Source organism: Camelus ferus, chromosome 5, assembly GCF_009834535.1.
Source record: "Camelus ferus isolate YT-003-E chromosome 5, BCGSAC_Cfer_1.0, whole genome shotgun sequence".
Classification (NCBI taxonomy): domain Eukaryota; kingdom Metazoa; phylum Chordata; class Mammalia; order Artiodactyla; family Camelidae; genus Camelus; species Camelus ferus.
Genome location: NC_045700.1, coordinates 84,613,117 through 84,636,005, shown reverse-complemented (window position 1 = coordinate 84,636,005; position 22,889 = coordinate 84,613,117). Strand labels below are relative to the sequence as shown.

General features: G+C 39.3%; 1 protein-coding gene across 1 annotated transcript; it reads left to right on the top strand.

The window, feature by feature from the left end:
- Window positions 1-17,010: 17,010 nt before the first annotated feature.
- Window positions 17,011-22,615, top strand: SCG2 (secretogranin II). Its single transcript, XM_006186900.2, has 2 exons — window positions 17,011-17,170; window positions 20,313-22,615. The coding sequence occupies exon 2, from the start codon at window positions 20,327-20,329 to the stop codon at window positions 22,184-22,186; it is 1,860 nt and encodes a 619-aa protein (XP_006186962.1). The 5' UTR covers window positions 17,011-17,170; window positions 20,313-20,326; the 3' UTR covers window positions 22,187-22,615.
- The last annotated feature ends 274 nt before the right edge of the window (window positions 22,616-22,889 follow it).

The following is a 22,889-nucleotide window of genomic DNA, read 5'->3' as shown; positions in this document are numbered from 1 at the left end:
GTAAAATCCTGTGACAGTTAAAGTACAACAAGGATTTGTTTTAACCAGTTATGGTAAGATGTTAGACATGGAAAAGATTGTCATGAAGGAAGGCTTTTTCTCTTCCACTTTTGTTGAGCTATGAGTGACCTGTAGCAGTGTGTAAGTTTAAGATACACAGCAAATGATAGAGTCACATCTACCATGAAATTACTACCATAGTAAATTTAGTTAGTATCCATCATCTCATATAGACACAAAAAAAAACCAGAAAAATTTTTTCATAAGTATAAGAAGTTTACACTCACAGATTCCTAGAAACATGAGACACCGCATGCCATGCAGGGCCACACGGCGAAAAACGGGTCAGCCAGGATGCCGAGCAGGGGAAAAGGCAGAGCATGGCCCAGATCCTCTATTGGGGTTTTGATGGGAAGGGGTCAGGGAGGGCAGGATGTGTATTCTGAGTAAGTTTAGGGTTAAATAATTTGAACAATTTTGGTGGGCTTTGGATGGCAGGTCCCTGACTTTCCAGTACCTGGTCATGGGGTGGTTTAATGCAGGGTGAATACTGATTTGATGTGTGAGAGTTTGATAAGGGAGATGATGGGGGTGTAGGCTTTGGATTGGTTAGTTTTTATGTCAAAGGCATGCTTGCAAGGGGAATTACTTACTATGTCTAGGAACTAGCCATCTCTGAAAGGGGCAGTGTCTCTAGGACCAAGGCCCCAAATGTCAGAGCAACAAGAATACAGAAAATAAGAAAATTTAGTCAATACAAAAGGAAACTTGTTTCTTTGAGAATTTGCGAAAAGTGAACCTATTTTAACCTGGGATGTCAGGGATGGCTTCCGTTAGGAAATCATGAGTAAAGGGAAGTCTACACATTGAATGGAAGCTACTTAGAAGGGCTTAGGAGTCCTGCTTCATATTTAGGAAATGGCATGTGCAAAGGTCCTGTGTGACTGACAAACAGAAAGGTAAGACTAAAGTGGAAGGAGGTGGAGCTTGGGAGATGAGCAGGGGCAGGCTCCACGGGAACTGGTGAATGATGTTAGGATGTTAATTTGACAGGTGAGCAGTGTTAGGAATTGGGATGTTAATTTGAGAGCAGTGGCTAACCATTGAATGATTTTAAGTAGAGGATGGTCAAGAATCCACACCCTACCTGCTGGGTTGGCCTCTCATTCTCGAGCTGGGTATGAGCAGAGCCGTCTTCTGTGTAAGTGGCTCCTGCTGCTCTGCCTCTAGATACTGGGGTCACCACCAGTGCTGCCGCATTCCTGATGGGTATCACTGATTTCCCCCACCTCAGCCAGCAGATGGACTTTCCTTAGATGTACAGCTGACGAATCATGCCTGTGTTCTCCCCTCTTGGCTGCCTTCGCCCCACAGCCTGAGCCAGTGCCTCATTTCCCTTTCTACAGATCTGGTCTTCCCAGAAAACAGAGGGGACATTCTAGTGGGGTTACTTTAGTCAAATTTGCAAAATGTGAAGTGAGTTGATGAAAAGTGGCGCCTCTGTCAGGAAGCGCTCTCTCCTCCTGAGACAGCCCAGCTAATGAATGGGAGATTGGTATGCAGAAGAGCACGGGGATGAAATCAGGTTGGCTTTTTCCTATTAAAAATGCACAAATAACAAATCAGCAAGGGTTTAATGCAATTAGATGCAAAACCTAATTTGGAGCAATTAGGTATAAGGCAAATCGCTCTGTGTGTCCAACTGTGAAGTTGCAAGAGGATAAGTCCCACAGTGGTCTTGAGATTCATTTCTCATTCTTAAGAGTCCTGTGTTTAAAATACAGAAGGAACTTGATTTTCTGTAAGATACAGTATGATTCACTTGCCATCCCAACCTGATTTGTTTTAACTCTTCTCTGGGTACTTCTAGATTTTTTTGCTCTGGTCTAACCTTTGAAGAAAAAACACGTGTGGGTGAGAGTGGGAGGAGTGGAGGAGTGCAGGCAGTGGAGGAGTGCACCTTGAAGAAGCCTGGGGGGCAGGAGAGGGAGTGACAGTCTCCCCTGAGCTGTAGCAGCTGCAGCTCCACCAGGGCTGATTGTGCCCCTTGGGCTGGGAGAACCTGGAAGAGTCTGGGAACTCGACTGCAAGCATCCTTCCAGGGCACTCCTGCAAGTTGAAATGTTGGGGAAGCTCAAATCCAAGTCATGCAGTGGAAGGAGCACAAGACTTGGAGACAGAAGACCCATGCTTGGATCTCCATTCTGCCACATTCCACCTCTGTGACTTTGGACAAAACAACAGAGATTTTCTTTCTCCTTATCTGCAGAATGAGAAGAGGTTGCCGTGGGTTCCTCCCCAGTGGAGAGCTACCTTCGCTGGACATGTGAAGGGTCTCTTTAAGCTGATGTTGCCCCCGCCCTCAGCTCCATCTGGAAGTCTCTGTCCTCTTAGGCTACCTCAGAGTCGGAACTTCCTTTAGTCAAAGGCTCTGGCTGGAGGCGGCAACGTTCTCATTAAAATGCAAATTGATTCTCTGTGCAGCGGCCCAAGTTGTTTTCCTTGTGTTGGCATTTATTTCCTTTCTCTCCTTAGAATGTGAGACAATAATGAAGGGCAAACCCTTTCGCTTGGCATCCCAAAGGTCTCTATCAAGACCCAAGACTTGCTCCGCAAAGTCCCTGTGCCGTTTGGGGGTTGAGGTTAGGAGGCAGGCGGTGTAGGGGCGTGATTAGGGGGGCAAGTTGGCCTGAGGCTGTCTGTGTTCCTCCCCTTGGTAAATGCCTGAGCTTGGGGGTGTTACTGGGTCTTTTGCCCCTTCAGGTTTCTTCTCTGTAAAGTAGGAATAATAAGGATACCTATCTCACAAGATTACTCTAAGGATTAACTATTATAATTTATTTAAAACACTTTCTATGCCTGGAACAGGAAAACATTTAATAAATGTTAGCTTTTGTCGCTACAAACCAAATTCCATCTTTCTTTCAACAGACCTGTTTTCTCCCCACTCTGTTTCTTGCTCATATTGGTATGAAATTTCTTTCTTTCCTCAAGTCCCTGTTCAAATGCCATCATATACACGAAGCCTTTCTGGAACATTTGGGAGAATTAATAACTCCTACTCCTTCTTGGCTCTTTCCTTGTGACATTTTTGAGAATGTATTTTATTCTGTTTTTTCTAACAATGACTTATGCATGTGCCTCTGACACCCACCTCCCTGCACCCACCCTCACTCCCACCCACCAGGCTATGAGCTATAACAGGGCAGGGGACACAGCTCATTCCTTCCTGAATAATTCAATCAGCTCAGTAAACATTTGATGAATGAGCAAATGACTGAATGAATGTGTGAGTGGAAGCTTACTCGAATAATGCTTTCTGTCATTACCACAGGTTGGTTTAGTCAGGGAGCAGAGCGCCAAGAAACTCAAGTTTTGATGTGGTTGATGCTCATGGGAGGCTAAGGTTTGCAGTGCAGTCAGGGAGGGACAGACCTGTGTGGGACCAAGGAAGGTGTAGGGCCCCCAAACTAGTACTACTTCCTTTTTTCTTAACTTAAAAAAATACACTCTGTGGCCTTGGTTTGTGTTGGTGGTGAAAAGTAATTACAAGAGAGACCATGACAAACACAGCATGATGAAAATCTGACCCATCTTGCTGGATTTTGCACCTTTAGTTAAACCCCCCTGAATAATGGTGGTTTGAAGGAAGGAACTGCTTCTATCAAAGATTCATGGGATGTAGCCTCTGTAAGATCCCATTATACAAAACTGGGTCCCAGCCATCCTCAGTGAGATGTTCATTTGTTCAGTGGGGATTCCACTTATTTAAAAGATTATCACCAAATATCTCAGGTTTAAATTTATTTCACTTCACCAATCACGTTTTTTGAATGGGATAACATAGTGAGACCATGAGAGTGAAAACTGGAATCTCAGTACTGACAGGGGGTTGAGAGTCCCTGTAACTGCCCAGCCAGGTGCCCCAGGGCAGCAAACAGAAGGCAGTAGTAGAGGAAGCTTTTGGGGAGTCTTTAGAAAGCTTTTCCTTTCCTGTGGCTTCCGGGAAATGGCCATCCGTGACACCACCAATAGGATGCTCTTGACATCTTAGCCCTTTTGCTCTCTCTGTTCTTTTCACGCTCCATTCCAGTAGTTTTTGTCAGCTTCTCGGCATTTGCTTTAATCAGATTTGGCAGGCTCATCCCGAGTCTCCAGAAACTCAGCAGAAGCACTTCCTCCCTAGTTTCCTGACTGAACTCACTGATTTCTCCAGGTTCTACTCACCACTGGATCCCCTCTTATAGAGCCTGCTCCTTTGGCTTCTTACTCGGACCCTCCCTCTTGTCCAGTTCCCTGATGTTCATGGTGGATGTAGGATGATTTTTCTTGGCTCCAGTCTGGCCTTGTGCTTTTTGTGCTGAACAGTTACCTTCAAATGCCTCTATATCCCCAGATTCTGGAAACTGGGGCAAGCAGTGCTCAGCCCAGGGCACCAGGAAGCCTTGTACCCCAACTCAACCCCCTGATTGCCCAGGAAATGGACTCAGTCTATTTCTTTTCATTTCTCTCTTAAGCAGAGGTTGGAGACCATAGAAAAAAACTAGTAAGGTCTCATAATGTGCCAGGCACTTTACATTTATTACAGCTTTCCACTTAATCCTCCCAATGTCCTTGTAAGGATAGGAAATATTAAGTGGTATAGGCAGAAATCCAACCCAGGTAGTCCGACCAGAGGTCAATTATGTCTGTCCGTGACACTCTGAGCCTCATTGTCCTCCTCAACAAAATGGTGACATTAGTTTGAATCATGTAATATTGTCGATTTTGATCTAAAAACGGCAATTTCAGAAAGTTCAACATATAATATCCCCTACCTTATAGGTCAGTTGTAAAGATACAGCAATTGTCAAATGTGTGGCACATAGTAAACTTAATAAACATTGGCTATTCTCATTATACCAGACCCATCCCTTTCCTGCTCTGTCTTTTTGTGTGTGTTTCTGTGGTCCACTCCTCCCTTTACCACAGCAATGGCAGTATCTCTAGCACTTGGCATATAGTAGGAACTCAGTCAATACTCATTGAATTGAATTGGATTGGACTGAATTTGTGAAGAAAAACAAAACAAAACTTGTGCTGTACTCTATGGAGTCCAGCGTGGACGTCATTTGTAACCAGTATCTGTATCTGTCATCTTCTGAGCCACCCTTACTGGTGTATGGGACGTATGTGGTACTCGACCTTTTCTCATCCAAGAAGTCCTCAGCAGTGGTTAGCTCAGTGTCCTCTTGTGGCTACTTGTGGAAGCTATAAGATCATAACGCCAAGGCTCGAAAACTAGGATATTCTGATAACATAGAATATCTTGGCCTCTGGCAAGTCCCTTTCTTATTCTCGAAATGGACTCAGTCTTTTTTTTTAAAACTTAAAAAAATTTTTATTTTTTATTAAATTGTACTTGATTCACAATGTTAGTTTCATGTGTACAGCAAAGTGACTCAGGTGTACATATGTATACATACATGTATATTTTTCAGATTCTTTTCCATTATTGCTCATTACAAGAAATTGAATATAGTTCCCTGTGCTCTTTTTTTAGTATATGTATTTCAGTTCCCTCTTGTTTATCTATTTTACATACAGTAATATGTATCTCTTAATCCCAAGCTCTTAAGCCAAACCTCCACCCTCATTTCCCCCCTCATAACCACAGCTTGTTTTCTGCATCTGTGAGGAAATAGACTTATTCTTTTATTACCTTTGGGATTGGGAGATACAGCTAATTCCTGGAACATGTAGTGTCTTCTGGAGGAGCGCAAGTGTGGGGAAAGAGGCACTGGTCCCAGAGATGAGGCTCCAGAGCAGCCACAAGCCCTGTGGGTCACATGCAGTATACGGGACCACCCTGCTCTTTAGACGATTGAAGGAAGCTCTGGGTAAAGATCCAGACTGTCTCGGAGGTTAAGATGAAGCAATGCTTTTTATACCCCTCCTGGCAGGTTCCACATATCTTAGACAGCCAAGGTTAACATTTGCCTGCCGTCTGAAATCTTTTTCAGTCCTCCAATGGAGAACTAACTGTGGGCTCTCTCCATCCACTGCTTCTTGTGTACGCATTTACCCCAGCCCATTACATTTAGCTATGTGTAGATGTCTTTCCCACTAGACTCCATGTGAGCAGCCTCTGAATCTTATTTTTAATTTTTTAAAGATTTTTTTTTGTAAGCGGTAGATAATTAGGTTTATCTAATATCTATTTTAATGGAGGTACTGAAGATTGAACCCAGGACCTTGGACATGCTAGGCATGCGCTCTACCACTGAGCTATACCCTCCCCCCTCTTATTCATCGTTTATCCTTGATATCTAATGCAGTGCTTGCCACCAAGAACATCTCCAATAAATGTTTATTAATAATACTAGTGCTATATTTATTAAATGCTTATTGTTCTGGTTGAATTTGCACAAAACCCAGTGAGGGGCCTAATATTATGATTTCTTGTTTACGGAGGAGGGCGCAGAGGCACAAAGAGAATGTAGCCTGATCAGGCCTCCACAGTTGGTAGGTGGCCGAGGCAAAGTCCAAACCCAGGCCAGTCTGACGCCAGAACGTGCCCATTAACTGCCTCTTCCTCTTTTTAATAGATGGTTGATTCTTGACTTTTGGCTAAGAGTAAGAGTAATGAAGCATAGTTCAGAAGAAGGAAATTCACCGATGTAGGAGAAAAACAGGATTTTTATCTCCTTGGCTTTTGATCGCTGCTGTTAAAAAACCCCCCAGGCCTCCTCTAGCCGATGGGTACTGGTGAGACAAACAAGCAATTTAGAGCTTTCAGAGCGGGGGTCAGGAAAGAAAAGCCCAAGAGGGACTCCGGAGGGTCTCATTTGCTCAGAACACTCTAACTGGCTCAGCAACCAAGATGGCTGGGAGCCTTCGCGATGACAGCCGTTTCGGAACTTGCGTTAGAAGCCCCATCCCCTGTTCCTCTGCGTCGGCAGCATCGCCGGGAGGGAAGGACACCAAAGTGTCGCGACATTTCAGCCCTGATCCCACGTGTCTTTAGGGCAGAGCCGGGGGACGGATGTAATGCACGGCCGCGCCTCTGTGAATGCGTAATGTTAAACCCGCTCCCCCTGCGCCCCTTCGCGCTGGGCTGTGCGGAGATGCGGTGATTAAGCCGCGGACCTGGCCTCGGGCTGGCCTGAAAAGGCGTGCTGGCTTCCATTCACATCTGCTGCCGATCCCCCGCGCCTCTCAGCCCCAGCGAACCATGACTCACGTCTTCTTCCCTGTAGCCGTGTGTGTGTGGACTTTAAATTCGTCCGTCTGACGCCACGCCGGGCTGAAGTCAAGGCAGCCTGTGCCAGAAGCAGTCTCCCCCAAGGAACTCCACCTCCGCCGGCTGGAGAGCGGAACTGGCTTCCAGCAGTTACGCAAACACTTGCGTTTCTTCTCTTCATTCTAATTGAGGCGAGGTTGCAAATGACTTGCCTTGCAGCAGCCTCCAAAAAAAAAAAAAAAAAAATCAATTCTAATCACATTGGTATAAAGGAAACGATCCTTTTGCTTGGTTACCGTTTTAAAATTCAGGTATCGCAAGCCCGGTTTCAGTGACTTCCCAGGGATGGGAGGCGAATAATTATCAGGCAGTGCATCTACAGAATACCTCAAATTTTCGAGAGAATTTCGATGACTATTATATAGTCGGATCCTTGCAGCGACACTCTGAGACCCTGAGCCTAGGTAATAGTACCCTTGTTTGGCTAATAAAGAAACCAAGTCACAGGGAGGTTGAGTGATTTGCCCGAAGCCACACAGCTAGACAGAAGCCCAGCTTTCTATCTCTGCCCTACATAAATGCTGCCTGTCGAATTTGTTCTGAGTTTTACTGTGAAGCTGAAACATTTTTTAAGTTAAAATTTTTTTTTGGTCATTAAATAAAGCATTCTTGGAGGCGGAAAGAAGGGGGGGGGGGTGGTGTGACTATACAAACAATAGTCCTGCACCCAAAACTAAGGATTAAGCCTCACTCAGGGTTAAACTACAGTGAAAACAAAATTTCCAAAAAATTTGGCATTTGAAGAATTATTTTTATTCTTTAAGCATTATCAGGATTATGATTACCTTAGTATTTTTTTTTCTATATTAAGTCTTGTTAAGACTAAATATAAGGAGGTTTGCATCACCACTTCAACTGGAAAAATTTATCACCTACATAAATAGGAGGCAACCCAGACCATACATTCAATAAAAATATAAAGCTCTTAATAAATGTCTGCTTTGATCATGCAACCTACAGAAAGTTCTGAGCGTAAGGCCCCCAAAGAAAGATTTTTCAAGTGTTAGAAAAGTGTTAACGAATGTCTAGACCCCAACTGAAATTTTCTTCTTTATATAACCAGGAGGATTGTGCAAGGCATACATTTCAGACTATGAAATTCAGGGTTCCCTGATGCTATGTCTATACTTGGCATCAAATTACTCCCAATAGTGCTGTAGATATGCTTTCCATACTTTGGGAAACACAGATGCATCTGATTGGCTCCTTGGAGAACAGGAGTCCCAGGAAAAATAAGGAGAAGATCCTCATTGCCAACTCATCTCATCATTCTTCTCTAGGTAAGGCTATGACTGCAAGGCTATGAACGTTCAAGTTATAATAATATTCCATATCAGTTGATTTCAATATTTGTATCAGTCAGGACAGGTTAGATTATATGTAGTAACAAACAACACCCCCCAAAACCAATAAAACAACTTTATTTCTTGCCCACACTACATGCCCATGAAAGGTCTGGAATGCAACTCTGGACATTGCTGGCCATCCCTCAGGGATCAGGCTATGTGAGCAGCACCATCTCAAACCTTGCCTGCTGCTACGGTGAGGGAAAGTGAACTCTGTAATCTGTCCACTCTAAGCTCATAACTACAACTTTCACAGGGTGCCATCAAATCATTAGAATCCAAGAAGTGTGATTCTATCATATTCCCAGGAAAGGGGAGAATCAGAAATATTTAGTGAATAGCACTAAGAGCTATAACAAAAATTTAAGGCCACGTATTCATTTGAGCATCTGTATGCAGCTGTAGAGCTGCCTGATAAAAAACATAATATATAAATAAGCATTTGAATTCCATTTTGTAGACTTCAGTGGACCTCAAGTTAAAAATCTATGCTCTAATAAATTGGGTAATTTCATACAGGGAGTGGGGACTAATCAAGGAAAGTTTCACCAAGAAGATGACTAAAAAAATTTTTTTTAAGACTCAGAATGGTAGAGAAGAGGGAGAGACCATATTCTGAGTAAGGAAAGTGATGTGGATGAAAATGAGCCTTTAGAGATTAAGTATATCTTCTATTAGAGAGATTTAAACAACTGAAACAGAAAATCCAGGGAGGTGGGGCTGGAGAGATTTGGAAGAGCATTAAGAAAAAAAAAAAATCAGCAAAAGGCCTCAAACTATGAAGAGTTAACCTAATTGGTATCAGTTGAGGAGGGGACACTCATAATGGAAAAATGTTAAAGGTAATTTGCTACTATATTCTTAAGGATTGAGCCTCATGGTTTGTACTTGATCGGTAATTAATATAAATTGTTTGATTTTTTTTTTTTTTGTCAAACACCATAGTCATTCAGTCAACAGTATTTCCTGAGTCCTGGGTCAGATTAGTAGTAGAAATAATTTCCCGTAAGTACCTAGTTTCCTGGAGGAAAAGGACACATAAGGAAAGAGATTAGAGATAAATACTAGACATGCCGGGGAGAGATTCTTAGAAAAACCAAACATAAGGGGATGTGAAGAGGCTGTGCAGATGGATGGCTGAATAAGAAAGGAGCAACTGGGAAGACTTAGCAATGGTTGAGAAAGGAGAAGGGCAAGGGAGTGGAGAGGGAGAAAGTGCAGGAAAGAGCTGAGGAGATAATGATTCCATGGTTGAAACCGAGGGTCAGAGGTTATAACTGATCATGTGAGGCCATTGAGAAGGAGGTAAGAGATTGGGAGGGAATGTGGTGGTCTTGATATATCCAGTTTATTTGTAGACATTATTTTTAAGGTTGATTTGGATGACTTTCAGGTATAGGGTAAGAGAAGGAAAACAAGATCCTTGGCTTCATGTCTTCAAAAAGATTACAGTCAACTAGGAATTTAGAATCTCCCAAATGAATCTCCCAAATGAATGCTGAATTACAACTGTAATAAGTATTAAACAGAAGAGATATGTGGTCCATGAGAGAATATTTGGGAGAGAATTTGCTGTATCAGGAAAGGCAGAGAAGGTTCTCCTGAGGAAATGGTGATTGAGCTTCCTTTGAAATAAGAGGTTGACTAGGAAAAGCAGAAACTGTGGGGTGAGGAGACTTTCTAGACAGATGGACTGGGATGAAGGTTGTCCATTCTGAGTTAGATTCCAGTTGACAGTCTTAAATTGAATTAAGCCAAAGAGTGTGCTTTGGGGATGGGGTCCAGAACAGTGACCCATGAAGACAATTTAACAGAACTCTTTCACTTGGGGAACCAGACTGGGTGGGGAGGTGTGATTCTGACCACAGGGAACAGGACTGGGGCTAGCGCCATGTAGCCCTGGAATTCAGGACTAGGACCCATGGTGAAACCCACAGTGGGCCATACTTCCGTCCAGTACAAAGGGTACCCCCTCACATTTGAGAATGACTTGTCCAAAGATGCAACAGGTGACATTAGAAGGTAATGAGTTGCTCTTCACTGGAGGTATTTAAATATATGCTGGAAGGCTATTTGTCAGGAATGCGATAGAGTAGATGAAAGCAATAGACTAGGTTAGACTAGATGGCATTTTATATACCTTCCCAATCATAACAATCTATGAGCTAGTTTGTACTCTAAGAAACCCATCTGTATTTAAGCAAGAATCAACTTAAAATCTTTATAAGTTGAGCAAGAGATGTTCTTTACAAACATGAATAACACCTCCAAACGGGAATTACTAACGGGCTAGCAAGCATCTAGGAAATCTGTAGGAAAAGGTCATATTTAAATTTGGTTTTATGCTTTGTGAACAGTTCTGATATGAGAAAAATACAGAGATGTAAGAAAAGGAAAAATTAGTTTTAAAATTAGTTTTAAAAGTGTTGCATTATGTCGTCTAAGAAAGGCATGAAATGCTTTATCTTTTGATGGAGATAGGGAATCAATTTATAGTAGTCTTGCATGATCTAAGTAGTCAAATTTTAATATTTATCTGTGTACTATTGTGGTATATTGAAATGGCCCTGGAGTCACTCCTCTCTGTTCTGAGCCCTATAGGCAGCAACATGGGAGCTGTTCATGTCCCCATATGTTTGAAGCTACTGAGGCAACTTCTCCAAATTCTCATAAAGAACCCGTGGTACAGATGTGTTTTATTCTGCTAATGTCTGCTTGTTTGGATCTCTAAGCACTTCAGAATTGTGAAGAAAGCTTCAAAGGCGCTGAACAAAGAGAAACTGTCAATTTGTCATCAATGTCTCTAATGCTTTTGACTTCATTTTCCACCTTACTTCCCCCATTGTCAGGGTTCTTACTCTGTTCTAGTCTTTGTTCTGCCCTTTGAGGATTCTCAGGATCCAGCCTACAGCCCTTCTCTTAGGCTTGCTTTCTTATGCTGTAATGCTGTGGTTATCAAGCCTTAACATCTATTAGAATCACCTGGAGGAGTTGTTAGTCATTACCCCCCAACCCCTGCACCGCCGCCCTGCTAGGACCCATGACCAGAGTCTCCAATTCAGTAGATCTGGGTGGGGTCTGAGAATGTGCATTGCTCAGAAGTTCCCAGGTGATGATGATATTGCTGATCTGGGAATCACACTTTGAGAATCACACTGATCTAACATGTACTTTCACATCACTCCGCCTGCAGCATACCTTTCCTTCTTCAATGTACAATTAGTTAGATGACTCAACTTGTACACTATTCTGGACCAAAAAATCCAAGAAAAAAATTGAGTATGATGTGGAATAGAGACACAGTGGCTGGATTTGGGAGAGAAGTTTTAGATTTAGGAGACTATTTTTAGCTCTCTACCTCATATTATATATGCACATGTCCTACCTCCAGAACTGATATATTCATTTCATCAAAACAGCACTCTGAAATCCATGCAAAGTCTTAGTGAACTGTGAAAGTCATCTGGCAAGTCGCTTGGACACAAAATGCTAAACTTAACTGTGAAGATGCTAAACTTTGTTCTTAAAGACCCTCCTACATCACCCTGGGCATGTTCTTAAAAGGAGGGGTAGGAGTGTGTAGTTGGGTTGTTTCCCAACAGAAAATATCCTTATTGAAATATTTGCATGCAAATACTGAAAACATTGATTCACAAAACAATTATGCCAGGAGAATCTGAAAGAGTGAGACATCCAGTGTTGTTTTAAGCAAAGTAATTAACTTCTAGTGCACAAACTTTGTTCTCCCAAAACCCACTGAAGGAGCAGATGCTCAAATATGCATGGTATTAGATTAAGAGAATGGTACTTTCTTTTCCTCCAAACACCAGATGGTTGCAGAATCCAAAGGCAATGAAGAAGGAAGCCTAAATTTATTTGGTTTAAGTGGTTCTCAAGATCATATTTAGTACCTAGTAGACAAATGCAAAAATAATTCCACAGTTGATCCTAATTTCACAAAGAAAAGAGGCACAGTGTTCAAGGGTTAGACAGATCCTTAAATGGTATCTAATCCATCTAGAGTCACCAGTACTGTGGTGCCTTGATAAGAACAAAAAAATTATGAAAAATAAACAAATACTGGAATTAAAAGCAGCTCATTTTTCTTTACATGCCATAAAATTTTAACTCAACTACTAAGAAAATGTTCTACAAAATAAGCGAAAGAGTAGAAAAACATAGAGTGCTCCTATAGTGAAAGAAAATTTTTCTTAAAAAAATAATCTAAGCATAATTTGCTAGCAGTGCCTGAAGCTCAAACAAATAAAGGCAGTTCATTTGCATAAGGACACTTTGAGAGGATTAAAACATTCCAAAATGGAGCGTGTGAAGCTTTGACAGTAGGAATGAGAAAATCTTAACTTATTTCAACACAATACATATTCGACCAGCCATTGTCAAAGGCCTCCTAGAATCTAATGAATTTTGTCTGGAAAACTGGTTAGCTATAGTATTAAGTATACCAAGTTTCTAATTTGTATGTTTCCTGAACAGCAATTTGACAGACTCTGCTTTTGTAAGGGAAGAAGAAAGATATTTCACTGTATCTTTGATAGTGATTTTTAAAAAAATTCATCTTATGCCAGGAAGGAACACTTATTAATAAAGAAATTGTACTATAATGAAAAGAAAGGAATTTAAGTAAATTCTGGAAGCAACACATGAGGGAAGTAAAAAGTAACCAAGGAATATAAAGAAGGAAAATAAAAAGAAGGGAAGAGAGGAAAACAGGTGAGGAATGAGTAATGAAAAGTACCCCAGGCTTTTAGGGGCTGGGGGGAGACAGTGCAGATTACCCTCATCCTCCCACGGATAATAGGGAATGCAGGTCACACATGCTGCAGACTGGACTCCTCCATAGAAGTCTTGTCTTCCAAGGGAGAGAAGGATGGGGAAGGAAGTTAGAGACAGGAAAGAAGAAGATGAGAGAAAGAAGAGAAAGAAGACATATTGAGCTTCTGGATCTTAATTGCTTTCATGTAAATTGAAACAAAATGAGATGCGCAATGGAGTGGAAGAGAGAGACTTTTCAAATTGAAGGTTTACTAAGGTAGAAGATTGCATGTACAAATGACAGGAAAATCAAAGTCTGGTCTAAATGAAATATGAAATTGAGTAACAAAGGACAAAATGACTAAGATTTAAGAAAATCTGATCATAAAAAGAAATTAGTCCAGTCTAATTACTTACATTTAAATTGTGAACAATTAGCTTGATCTTAACAGCACCATAGTGAGGAGGCAAGATAATTTAGTAAAAACCATTATAATACACAGTACATAATTATTTTGAAAATGTCCAAGATATAGAGCTTTGTTTTTTGGAGGCAATGATAGCTGACAATTCAGACCTAACAGAAAATTAAAATTTTGTAAGGAACACTTAACAGGATCTTATCTCAGGCTTAATGATAAAAAGATTTACAGGTTATCTTTAATGTATTACACATGCTCTGAAGGATTTCACATCAATAAAAGTTTGCTTTCTCTATGTATATTGCATTTTAACTTCTCTAGATAGGTTTCTATTAGAGAAAATAGTTTCTTTTAGAACAAATAATTACTGGCAAAAATTTAATGGCTTCTAGAGATATATTAAATATAACTCATTGAAAAATCCATAAATCATAGGCAGCAGAATCGAATTTTCCAAATTCAATAACTACTCTCTTATTTGGAAGACATTATAATATGCCCCATAGCATCAAGGAAATGATCTAATGTTGACTCTTATTTTCTATCTTTGCTGCCCTAGATGGGAGTCTGGACCTGTGCCATCTGGGAAGTGACCAGGAAAAGCAATTGGGACAAACTCCGAGGATTTTTGTAGAAGTGACTACATTCTAGACTTGGAACTTTAATGATTGGATCCATGCCATAGTCATTTCTGTATTCCTGTTACCTAGCAGAGTGCCTAAATCATAGTCTTTATTATGGAAATACCTTTGTAAAGAACTAGATTTAAATCCTACCTCTACCAATTATGAGTGAGGACACAGTGGCTACTTTAGTTATTTCTGAGTTTCAGTTTCTTCATCTGCAAAATGGAGATAAAAGTAGCTCTCTATTATAGCTGTCATGAGGAATAAATTAGGCTGCTGAAGCTCCAAGTACAGTGCTTGGAGCATAGTGGAATTCAGTAAATGATAGGTGTTTATCATAGAATCCTATAAAAGGCAGGAATTCAGTCACTCACATGTGGATCTTTACTCTCCCATCCAGTGGCTGCCTCCTGACATCTTACTTCTACTTGGAGCTTTTGAATGAGGTTTTATTTGGAATTTGGATGATTGAAGACATTCTCAGGAAAAAGGTTGACTTTGGGGCCTTGGAAGAACAATAGCTTCTACTTCTTGCCTTGAAAAAGTCCTTGAACTTGAAAAAGTTCCGTTCCATATATGTAAAATTAGCTTGGTCATGAGTGACTTCCTTGAGGGTTTATGAGACCTATGCTGAGCCAACTCAACCCTTTAAAAGTAATCTTGTGGGATTTTCTGAGGCTGTGTTGATACTGGTTAGCTCAACTGGCCACATAGAACTACTGGGAAGCAAATTAGGTTGAACTCAGAGTGGCCTATCTTTGGCCAGATTTAAGAAAATGTCATCATGTGTGTAAAGCTAACAAAGATATGGGCTGATTTCATTGAGGTGGTGCTTGAGAAATGGGATTTGTTAACTCAAGTCTCTTCAGCTTATCACTTAACCTTGCTCTAAAAACCCATTATAAGGCATAAATAGATTAGATAAACTGGCAATAGGATTCCAGTCTGAGACTGGATGAGTTCCATGTCAATCCATAAATGATAGTCTATCTGTCATTAGGAATCAAATATTTTCACCAGGAGAACAAAGAGGGAGAATCACTTTTCCCAAGATCGTTTTTTTCCCCTAATATTTTAAACTATTTCTGTATCCTTGAGGAGTTCAAAAGTATTGTGGTTTGTGTAGCATAGTTAGAAATTCTTTTGTAAAAATGAGAAATCTCAGCTCAGGCTTCTTTTCCCAGGAACTCCACCCCCTCCTCCAAATTTCTAGATTGAACAAGGTGTCTCTCCGCAATGCTCCCAAAACACTGGTAGCTGACCTCTTTCTTAGGGCTTTCCAATTTACATCAATGAATCTATGTATGTATATGTATGACTGAAACATTATGCTGTACACCAGAAATTAACACATGGTAAACTGACTATACTTCAATAAAAAAATCAAGATCAAAATAATCTGTCTGTCATCCCCACTAGACCAAAGTATCCGCAAAAGAGAAAAAAATATATATATATCTCATCTTGTATCTAACATTTAGTAGGCATTACAACTTAATGGAAAAACCAGTGGCTGATTATCCATTTAACAGAGACATAAGGGATCTCTTATATAGCAAGATTATTTTGCATGCTTAAAGTATATTTCAAAACACATAGTTTTGAGGAAAATCATGTCTTTAATAAAATGAAGTTAAGATTTAGACATATAAATTATTAAAATAAATAATAAGGTTACCTGGTAAAGCATAGCAATAATTATGAATTACAAGTCTGAAAGGTTGGAAGTTAACTACTATATTATTCCCTGGATTGGTTATATTTATAGAAGGTGTTCAATTCATCTGATTCAACTGTAGAAGGAAAATATTTACAGTATAACTTCTTTTCAATTACAAATGAACTACAATTACATATGTATCACACTGTTTTTTTCTTATTGAAAGTATTTTCATTAACACTTAACATCTGAGCTTCCCTTTTTGAGATCAGATGTTGTGAAAGGTACCAACAAATTTGTATAGAATTATCAATTACTAGACCTGAGATCTTAGAAATTCTCACTTCAAAATTATATTGAAGCTCTAAAGCAAAAATCCAACTCGTTAGAATGTTAAAGTTGACTCATATAAAAGAGAGAGAACTTTTTTTTTCAAATACGTAAGGTTTTTTAAAACAATGCTGCTTGTGGTAATGATATGAAATATGACTTTACATATTCATAATGTGTCTTCTTTTCCTCTCGGAGCATACTGAGGAATGGTAACGCAATTTCTTTGTGGGCAGTGAAGGAAAAAAAAGTCCTGCCTTAAAACTTTCTTACAACGATGACAGCAACAGCGACAGCAACAGGAAACCCTTATCACAAGATGTTAGAACAGAGATGAGATTTAATTGCAGTTAGCCATGTCTAACTGACAGATTTCTTTCTTTCTAAAGGAAATTGTGCAAAGCATTTGATTTCAAGCCTCAAAGATTTTGATAAAAGAAAAAAAAAGAACTGCAGTTTTTGCCACAAAAAGACAGGTGGCGTAAGCATGCAACTTTTTTTTTTTTTTTTAAATACATAAAGTGATTATTTTCTCTCGGGTTCTTTGAAAAAATCTCGCTTGTGCTCGGGTTTGTGGCTGAGCCCGGTGACGTCAGTGTGGCAGTGCGGAGTCAGGCGCGGCGGCTCCCTATAAGCCGAGGAGCTGTCCGGGTGCTGAAACAGTCCGACCAGCTCACGCAGCGGACCAGGAGGAACATGCTGTGGACCTTCTCTGCCATATAAAAAAAGAGGTAGGACTGCTTTTCTCTTCGATTTACTGGAAAGTTCTAATTTGCGTGTTCTCTCCTTAATTCCTAACTAAGAAGAAAAAGACCATTTGACAAGCTTATATCTATAGAAAAATTGAACAGCAACCTGCTGCACATCGGCCAATGTAATGACACTATATACGTGTACATATATATATGATTGAATCTATAATTTATACCACTTGTTGTTGGGTATTTACTAACCACAATGTTATTTAGACAGTCATATGTAAGAAGCGTGAAAAAGTTATGCATTTTTGTGTTAATGTATTATTAATGTAAAGTTAACCAAGCCTGATATTTTGTTTCTTCCCTTAATTTATTGTTTCTTCCCCCAAGAACTAAATACAAGGCCAGGGATGCAATTTATATGCTTAGTATTTTTAACAGTAGGTTTCCAATGATTCCAAAGCTGTTAAACATGTTAGTTATAGAGGCAACCAATTTTGGAATTAGTTTTTTTTTCCCCTTTGACATTTACCTTGCAAGAGCTCAAATTTAAATAAATATATAGAATTATTTTCTCAGCTGGTATACTATGAAAGGCTTCCATTATTATTTTCTAATTTTAGCCCTAGGAAAGTTAGATTCGAAAGAGCTTTTCCATTTATTCAGTGTGAAATATTATCTTGGGTTATAGGTTGGATATGACAATGAATTACAGAGAGATCATAATTTGGAATACATGAGGAAAACATTCATAACTGTATAAACTATCATTATTATTATGCTTTGATTAAAAGAGATTGTATAATATTTTGCTAAATATTTTGAATGGAACAAGTGTTTCTTTTTTCTGTATCCTAACTAGTTGAATTGCTCAAATTTGATATATCCAGCTTCATTTGTCATTGCTCTAGTCTAATTTCAATAGAAAAGACATTTTAAATCATGAGGCTTTAGTTCAAACCCAAACAGGACATTAGAGCTGTTGAAACCATCTTCACGACTTAAGAGCTGCTACCTGGGAAAGAAATCCCCTGAGTCTTACTCAAAGGCAATAACTATGTCATCCAAACTGAATCTGAATAAATGACAAACGATAGTGCTTGTTAGGCTGTGGTTTAAATAGCTGCATTGAATATTATGCCCTGACTCCACAGCAAAGCCCACCAACACGATAATGATTTTAAAGACCAACCCACATGTTAAGACTACTTCAGGATAACGATTTCAAGGGAAATAGGTTCACTAAGATTCTTAAAATTACTATTTCAAATGCCAATGTTGAAAATTGATCAACAAACTTAATCTTGAAGTAACATAAAGAAGAATGAATAATGTAATTTTACTTAAACCTAAGAATTTATGAATAAAATTCTCTCTAGTAAACACTGACTCATAGTAAATATTTTAGAAGTTTTCTCTGACATGCCTTTAAAGATTTTGTCTTCAGTAAACTAAGTCATCAAGTTAATGGTGATATTTTAAGTAAATATGTGTATTTAATAGCTAATTTTAATAAATAAATCTATGCTAATAAATTTCTGTAAGTACAACCATTTTTACATTATAAAAACTGAAAACATTACTTAAATGTCAATATGATTTAGTGAACAGTGATACTTTTTACAATTGATGTCTAAGCTAACAGGTAATTGTACCCACATAGCTTATATATTCAAAACCATTATTCAGGTAAGATATCATTTAACAAACTTATAAAATTCCTTTATATTTATTTTATTTGTAACAAAAACTGCAAACATTAAAATAGATTTTTTTAAATGTTAGCAATGCCAAATGTAAAACACATAAAAACTAATCCTCTTGCTAATTCATACGTGAGACTGTCAGGCTTTGGAGAAAAAAAAAATGAATGAAGATTTTTAAGTAGGAAGAATTCAACACATTGTCTGTATTTATCTAAATTGGGAGTTACATAGTGGTTATTTTAAGATTTTTCTAACAGTATGAGTCATTTAAGATTTCATAGGTCCACACCAAAATAGACATAGGACATAAGTCAAGCTGAATCTGAACACTCACAAGTTCAGAAATAGACTGGTAAAGAAAAACTTATGTTCTCTCTGTAGCATCTGTTATTATTTACTATACACTCTTGAGGGCTGATAAAAAATATAATCATGATTGCATTTATATGACAGTCACAATAAAATTACTAGAAGAAATATGAAGCACAGATATTTTAAAACAGTTTATATTTTAGTATGTTTACACAGAAATAAACTTCATTGGATATCATGGATTTTTTTTTTTTTTTGTAGTTCTGGCTATTATCCTTGTATATCCTGACAGTACATGTGTGTCGTCACATGTCAGTCAAGACGAGTGATTATGAAATGCCAGACTTCCAAATTAAATGTTTTGGAATTCAATGTATAAATAAATACTTCTTTGGGGGTATTAAAAAAAACTTCATTGGGTTTGCCTAGTAACTGGGACCTGGGGAGACCCATATTCTGGAAGTTATTAAGGTATAGATCTTCCAAAATGAATAGCTGGATTTGGTGTCAGATTGAGAGCAAGTTATTTCTGAAAATGTATGTGAATGGGACTCATCCACAAGATAATTCAGTATGATTTACATTTACATGGTATATCATTCATCATATATAATCAGGTCATTGCTGCTGTGTTTCTACAACAAAATTAGATGGACAATTCCAGAACTAAATCACATGTTTTTTGATATGGAGATAGCTCTGTGTGTGTGTATGTGTGCATGACATGTTTCAAATTAAGCCAACTAATTTTTTTTTTTTTGCCAGTGACTGATAGAAATGCTATACAAGATAACTAAAACTCATTTTGAAAAGCCTTTATTAAACAGAAAACAATGTATACTAAAAAGCAAAGAGTATATTTTATTAATTAAAAAATAAAACTTGAGAAAACTCATATCAGTGTTTTTGCTATTATTTTAACCAAGAGAATGCCACACAAATTTGATGCAAATGAGTAAAAATTTTGCTAAAGATTCATGTGGTTAGCTTGTGGAGAGTGTGTAGAAAATCTTTGTAGATTTTAAAAAGTCATTCTAAACTAATGTGAAATAATCTCTGCTTTGTTTTTTTCCTTCTCAATGGTCAATTACTTTTTTTTTGTTATGCATCTACCAGTCTGTTTCATTTGTGTTAACTCATGCTTTCTGTGCTTTAAGGGAATCTTTCAAACATGGCAGAAACTAAGACTCACTGGCTTGGAGCAGCCCTGTCTCTCATCCCTTTAATTTTCCTCCTCTCTGTGGCCGAAGCAGCTTCATTTCAGAGAAACCAGCTGCTTCAGAAGGAACCAGATCTCAGATTAGAAAATGTCCAAAAGTTTCCCAGTCCTGAAATGATCAGGGCTTTGGAGTACATAGAAAAGCTCCGACAACAAGCTCACAAAGAAGAAAGCAACCCAGACTACAATTCCTACCAAGGTGTCTCTGTTCCCCTTCAGCAAAAAGAAAATGGTGATGAAAGTCACTTGCCAGAAAGTTCAAGGGATTCCCTGAGTGAAGATGAGTGGATGAAGATAATACTTGAAGCTTTGAGACAGGCTGAAAATGAGCCCCAGTCTGTACCAAAAGAAAATAAACCCTATGCCTTGAATGCAGAAAAGAACTTTCCAGTGGATGTGCCTGATGATTACGAGACTCAACAGTGGCCAGAGAGAAAGCTCAAGCACATGCGATTCACCCCAATGTATGAAGAGAATTCCAGGGACAACCCCTTTAAGCGCACAAATGAAATAGTGGAGGAACAATATACTCCTCAAAGTCTCGCTACTTTGGAATCTGTCTTCCAAGAGCTTGGGAAGCTGACGGGACCAAACAACCAGAAGCGTGAGAGAGTTGATGAGGAGCAAAAACTTTACGCAGACGATGAAGATGATATCTACAAGGCCAATAACATTGCCTATGAAGATGTGGTTGGGGGGGAAGATTGGAACCCAGTAGAAGAAAAAATAGAGAGTCAAACCCAGGAAGAGGTAAGAGACAGCAAAGAGAATGTAGAAAAAAATGAACAAATCAATGACGAAATGAAGCGTTCAGGGCAGTTGGGTCTCCAGGATGACGATCTTCGAAAAGACAGGAAAGACCAACTCTCAGATGATGTCTCCAAAGTAATTGCCTATCTGAAAAGGCTAGTGAATGCTGCAGGCAGTGGGAGGCCACAGAATGGGCAAAGTGGCGAAAGAGCAGCCAGGCTTTTTGAGAAGCCACTTGACGCTCAGTCTGTTTATCAGCTGATTGAAATCTCAAGGAATTTACAGATACCCCCTGAAGACTTAATTGACATGCTCAAAACTGGAGAGAAGCCAAATGGATCAGCAGAACCAGAGCAGGATCTTGAAATTCCTGCTGACCTAGATGACATCTCAGATGTTGACTTAGACCATCCAGATCTGTTCCAAAATAAGATCCTCTCCAAGAATGGCTACCCCAAAACACCTGGTCGTGGTGGGACAGAGTCCTTACCAGATGGGCTCAGTGTTGAGGACATTTTAAATGTTTTAGGGATGGAAAATGCAGCAAATCAAAAGCCTCCATATTTTCCCAATCAGTACAACCGAGAGAAGGTTCTGCCAAGACTCCCCTATGGTCCTGGAAGATCTAGAGCCAGCCAACTTCCCAAAGCTGTCTGGATGCCAGATGTTGAAAACAGGCAAATGACATACGAAAACCTGAATGACAAGGATCAGGAATTAGGAGAGTACTTGGCCAGGATGCTAGTTAAATACCCTGAGATCATGAATTCAAACCAAGTGAAGCGAGTTCCCAGCCAAGGCTCATCAGAAGATGACTTACAGGAAGAGAACCAAATCGAGCAGGCCATCAAAGACCATTTGAATCAACATGGCTCTCAGGAGACTGACAAACTGGCCTCGGTAAGCAAAAGGCTCCCTGTGGGGCCCCCAAAGAGTGATGATTCTCCAAACAGACAGTACTTGGATGAAGATCTGTTAATGAAAGTGCTGGAATACCTCAACCAAGAAAAGGCAGAAAAGGGAAGGGAGCACATTGCTAAGAGAGCCATGGAAAACATGTAAGCAGCGTTCGCTAACTGCCCTGCTTTCACTCCTCCCACCCCAAGCAAACCCTAACATTTCTCTTTAGTGTGCTGACCTCTATCTTGTTAACACTGTAATACCTTTAAATGATGCACAAGCAGATGATTCCATTTCACTGGGGTGTCTGCTTCACTTGCTCTGAGCTCTTCTCTTGTGTATGGATATGTGTAAATGTTATGACTCCTGAATAAAAATATAATCATATCTCTTATTTAAGAAAGATATCTATGATAGTGTTTGACAGTGTTTAATGTGTCCAATGGCTGTGGCATTGCTGATGCTCACATACGATAAAGAGTGTCCTATAATTCTCTTGAAAGTTTTTAATATTTATTGAATTATTTTGTTACTGTCTGTAGTGTTTTGTGGAGTACTGGAGCAAAAAAAAAATAAAGCATTATAAATATATAGTTTTATTTACAAGGCCTTTTCTATTGTGTGTTTTATTGTTGATTAATAAATGTTATTTCTGGACAACTGTGGGTTATTCATTCTGGATAACCAGAGACAATGACTATGGAGCAAGCAGTATGGAGCCAAAAGAGAAAATTGTTGCAATTGTTACCTTCCACGGTCAATCCAGGTAAGAAATAATGAATTTTAAATATATGATCATATTATATGTTTGTAGAATGCAACATCCTCCAACAGCTCACAACTTAATGCTTGCCTATCATTTTTC

Excerpts from the sequence above, each read along its gene's own strand:
- SCG2 (XM_006186900.2), top strand. The coding sequence starts at position 20,327 with ATGGCAGAAACTAAGACTCACTGGCTTGGAGCAGCCCTGTCTCTCATC.